The 4964-nt window shown below is 35.6% G+C and overlaps 1 protein-coding gene across 1 annotated transcript; it reads left to right on the plus strand.

The window, feature by feature from the left end:
* Window positions 1-1978: 1978 nt before the first annotated feature.
* On the plus strand, window positions 1979-3918 carry LOC107105204 (C-type mannose receptor 2-like). Its single transcript, XM_015405331.1, has 4 exons — window positions 1979-2036; window positions 2224-2607; window positions 2696-3052; window positions 3309-3918. Exons 1-4 carry the CDS (start codon window positions 2003-2005, stop codon window positions 3653-3655), a joined length of 1122 nt encoding a protein of 373 aa, XP_015260817.1. The 5' UTR covers window positions 1979-2002; the 3' UTR covers window positions 3656-3918.
* Window positions 3919-4964: the final 1046 nt, after the last annotated feature.

Consider the following 4964-nt stretch of genomic DNA (forward strand, 5'->3'; position numbering starts at 1 on the left):
AAAAAAACGTTTTTTTACAGACAAAATTTTAGTTTTATAGCAACCCATAAATATTCCTTCCTTTTATTATTTATAGATGATTTCATGAGAAACACGAGACCTGCCTAGTTTTAATATTCAAATTGTAGAATATTTAAATTTAGCTGGTATACAGAGATCTGTGCCTGAAGCACATTAACATTTGACTGAGGACAGTACTCAGCTGCACATCAGGAAGGAAACATTCCACTTCATAAGGTAAAAAAAATGTATTTAATTTTTTGTCTTACATATACGTAATGCAGACCTTCATGGAAAAAAAATAATAACCACCCTTATTTTTTTCTAGTTTTGCTTTTTTTTAGTTAGGCAATATTACATGAAAATGAAAACAATGATGTTATAATTATTTATGTTCATGATTATATTTGAAGAGTTCATTTGCAAAAACAGATTGCATGGTGCTGCTAATAAAATTATAAATTTTTTTATTTAGAAAAATGCAGTTATCTGTTTTTACAAATTAACTTCTCATATATCCAATATCTATAATAATAGTATCTTTTCTATTTTTGAATATTTGTGAATATCTGTGAAACTACTGACAGCTTGCACTAACTCTCATTTAAAATGAGAGATGTTTTCAGTGACACAACAAGCTAAAACTGTAAACTAGAGCCTATCCAGCACCAGGCTACACGTCATATAAATTAGCCAATGAGCTGTCAGTCTGGGTTGCTGCTGTGAGCCTTGCAGGTCGGTGTAAAGCCCACTGCTCTCATTGAACCATAAAAAAAGAAATAAAAAGGTCAGTTCAAGTGCTTTTTTAAATATGTGAATCAGGAAATTGTCTAAATACTCAACTGAACAATTGTTGTTCAAAAAATACTTTAGAATTTAAATTTGAAAATCTTTCTTTTTTTATATATATTCTTTTTATTTAAAAAGTCAATATATAACATGGATGCATAAAAACCTCATTTTATTTCAGTGTTAAACTCTGTTTAACGTAACGGATTATAATTTAAAATGTTTTCAGACTTTCACTGGTTGTATATTTTCTTTATTAAGACCCCGCTGGTTTTTAATTGGTTCCCCCTGGCCTATAGGCTTGAGTGTCGGAGGCGGAGCTAAACTGAAGGCTTCTTCAAAGGATTTTCTGTAACTCTTCATCCTCTACCTGCAATAAACATATGAAATGCTTCGGTTCATGAAGGGCACATCTGGGGGCCCTAAGCGACACCTAACTTAGAGACTCACAGGTTTAGTGGAGGATTTTTTACGAATTACTGAAAAGAAGCGCCCTCTCAACTTTTAAGAAAAAATGCAAATGCACAACCCTGTACCCATTCCTCAGAGGGAATGCTTATTAAACGCAAGACCATGCACAAGCTCATTTCTCCTTCTGCACACTCTGTTTAAAAGTTGCTGCTCATATATTACTTTCCAAAAGAAGATTTTCAATTTTTCCACTATGTCAGACTCACGATTGTTAAAAGAAAATGGGGGCGAGCAAGTAGGACGGCCTTACGTAAACATAGCACCAGAATGATTGATAATTAGGTGCACCACTTATTTTGATGATCCACCTGAAAAATGAAAATCCTACACTGTACTGTACCTTTAAGACACAATGTGACAGGCCAGGATTAAACCTGCAATGTCTGACCTTCATACATTAACCCCTGTAACACCACAGACATATCCAAGATGGTGCCGCCAAGTAACCATATTATATTGAGACAACTCTGAAATTTAAACAATATGGCTCATTTTTCTTTTAGCTGAGATGAGGAAGAGAGACAAATGTGACAGCATGTATAGAACTTACATAGTGCTCAATGTCAGACTTAATTCTCAGCAGAGAAAATTTAAAACAATAAGAAAAGCTCTTTGGTCTTGCTTAGTGTATTTATATGTAGGAGATGTAAGTGTGAAGAAAATAATTTCATTTTCAATTTTGCTTTGCTTGCAGAACAGAGTTAAACAGCTTCATGAAAAAATATTCCAGCTGATATCAAGGATGCAGTGGAGTGTGATTCTGCTCTTTCTGATGGGTAAGTTGATCTAAGCACAACAACACTCACTGGTTTCAGGTAAGATACAGACTCAACTGGAGACATGGAGAGATGGCTGCTCTATTAACACACAAAAAGTAACTGATAAAAATAGAAAACAATATTGTAATGTAGACCTTTACAATTTTGTTATTATTTTGAGAATTCATAAAATGTATGCTTTCAGGTCAGATTTGTTTAATCGACTGTCAGCTCTATGAGTATCACTACATTAATGAGGAAAAGACCTGGACTGACGCTCAGCAGTACTGCAGAGAGAAACACACTGACCTGGCCACAGTGTCTAACATGGCAGACATGAAAAGACTCAACAGAACCAGAGCAGGAAATAAGGGGGAGGCTTGGATTGGTCTGTATGATCAGACAGATGGTATCAGAACATGGTACTGGTCTCTGCCTGGATTGGAGTTCAATGAAAGTGAGACAAAATGGCACCCAGGAGAACCAAATGATGTCAATAATGGAAATGAGAACTGTGGGCATTTGAATAAGAATCTTACCTGGACAGATACCAAGTGCGATCATAAAAGACCTTTCCTCTGCTATGATGGTGAAAATTATGAATTACTTTACTGTAGTTTTAATGTCTTATCATGTAAAGTCAATGCAATGTGAGTTTCTTTCTGTTTATTCCACAGAAACTAATAGAACCCAGAAATACCACTTGATTAGAGAGAAGAAGACCTGGCAGGAAGCTCAGAGTTACTGCAGAGAGAAACACACAGACCTGATCAGTGGAATGAAGCAGCTACAGGATGGAGAAGTGGAGAGAGTGATGAACTCTGTAAAAGATGAGACATACATATATTTTGGTCTGTTCAGAGACACCTGGAGGTGGTCAGATGGAAGCAGTTTCTCTTTCAGACACTGGAATGACCAGTTAAACAATCCAAAATTCAACACTGGTCAATGTGCCATGGCTGTGTTTAAAGATGAAGGCAGATGGAGCAGTGAGGAATGTAAAACAAGAAAAAACCCCTTCATCTGTTATGAGGGTGAGCTGATTTCATAAAACCTGTCCTATGTAGGATTTTTTTTTATCAATGTCCTTTGTATGATTGTGTTGGTAATATGGTTTGAAAGCATTTAATGATTCACCATTTGAACATTTATATCCCAATAATCCAATTCCATGTAATTATTTAAAAAATGTGTAACTTGAAAACCTCAGTTTTATTTTCCATTAAAAATAAAACATTTGGTTTTTGGCTGTAAATATATTGTTTGCTTTGTCCATCACTACTATGGCAGATAAAGTGATCCTGATCAATGAAAAGATGAACTGGGAGGATGCCTTATACTACTGCAGAGATCACTACCATGACCTGGTCACCATCACCAGCCTGGATGAGCAGAGATGGATCCAGGAGAAAGCCAAGAACGCCTCGACTGATTATGTCTGGATGGGACTGCGCTACACCTGTACTCTGGATTTCTGGTTCTGGGTCAGTGATGAGGTGGTCAGGTATAAGAACTGGGCCTCAGGGGAACCAGTGGATGACTGTGACATGTCTGGAGCCATGGAGACAGGAGGAGAACATAAGTGGAGGAAAATGAATGATCTAGAGGAGTTTAACTTCATCTGTTCTAAGGAATAACACAGATTGTTTTATGGATATTTTCTGTTGCTTTATTCTGTGATAATGAGGATTTTGTGGAAAATATGTTTAAATAAATAAAATAAGTATATTATTAACATAAAGATAATATTTCCACCAAACTACAACACTTGCTTTAAACCTGTTATATATGATTATCTATTTCTGGTTTCTTTCTATGAAACATCTGCTTCTCTAACAGAACATGTTTTACTTTTCCTTTATTTTGATCAATTTATTATTATATTTATTGGATGACTGTAAAAAGGGTGCGCTAGTGTGCAGTTACTTCAGGAATACAGAAAGAATAATATAAATACAGTAAACATTAAATATATTAATAAATAAAAAGTAATCACACCATGTTTTTAGTGTTTTCTTTCCTTTTTGGGTTTATCTGGAGAACCCAGGCCTAATAACAGGTTTTTCAAAGGTGTGTGTACAGGGCTGGGCTTGGATTTTTGCAAAGAAATTCTTGGTTAAAATTATAAGTGTGTCAATTACAGTATTAGAAACAAAACATTTTATTTAGTAAAGAAAACTTTGTTTATAATCGTAGATATTAAACATTTCATGTATTTATAGACAAGGTTTGCTCACATTGCTGCAGGGATTATGGACCACTCCTCCATACAGATGTTCAGATCCTTCAGGTTTCAGGGCTGTAACTGGGCAACATGGACCTTCAGCTCCCTCCAAAGATGTTTAGATTGGGTTCAGGTCTGCAGACTGGCTAGGCCACTTCAGGACCTGGAGCTGCTACTTATGAAGCCACTACTAAATCTTTTCTTTATTTGGATCCCATTAGTTCCCTCAAGGTGGTTGCTAGTCTTCCTGGGCTGGGGTCCTAGAAATTTTTTTTAAATTATGTGGATTTAATATAAATTAAATACAGTACAAAAATAAATACCAAGTATTTGTGTTGGAAAACAAAACAGAAATACAAAAGACATTTTATAAAAAAGACTGAGGACAGTACAGAGTCACCTCACCAAGTGACCTTTGATTTTCCTTTTAAAGATTATTTTTTCATTTTTTTGTCTCTGAGATGTGATGGAAAACAATTCCCTGCATTTGGCCTCTGTTAAAATCAATACTTCTCATAGAAACTGAATTGTGCCTGAGGACCAGAAGAGAATCTGAGGGGGTTTCAGGCTCACCTCTCCACACAGTGCAATTAAAACTAGTTAAAAAAAAAACTAGTCAATCCACATTGAATTTATTTACTGACATCACTCATGCTGCTGTTCTGTTACCTGATGCAGACTGATGGTGTGTGTGAAAGAAGCAGACTGCACATTCCTTAAGT

This window comes from Cyprinodon variegatus, unplaced genomic scaffold (assembly GCF_000732505.1).
Source record: "Cyprinodon variegatus isolate N-32 unplaced genomic scaffold, C_variegatus-1.0 Scaffold2146, whole genome shotgun sequence".
Lineage (NCBI taxonomy): Eukaryota > Metazoa > Chordata > Actinopteri > Cyprinodontiformes > Cyprinodontidae > Cyprinodon > Cyprinodon variegatus.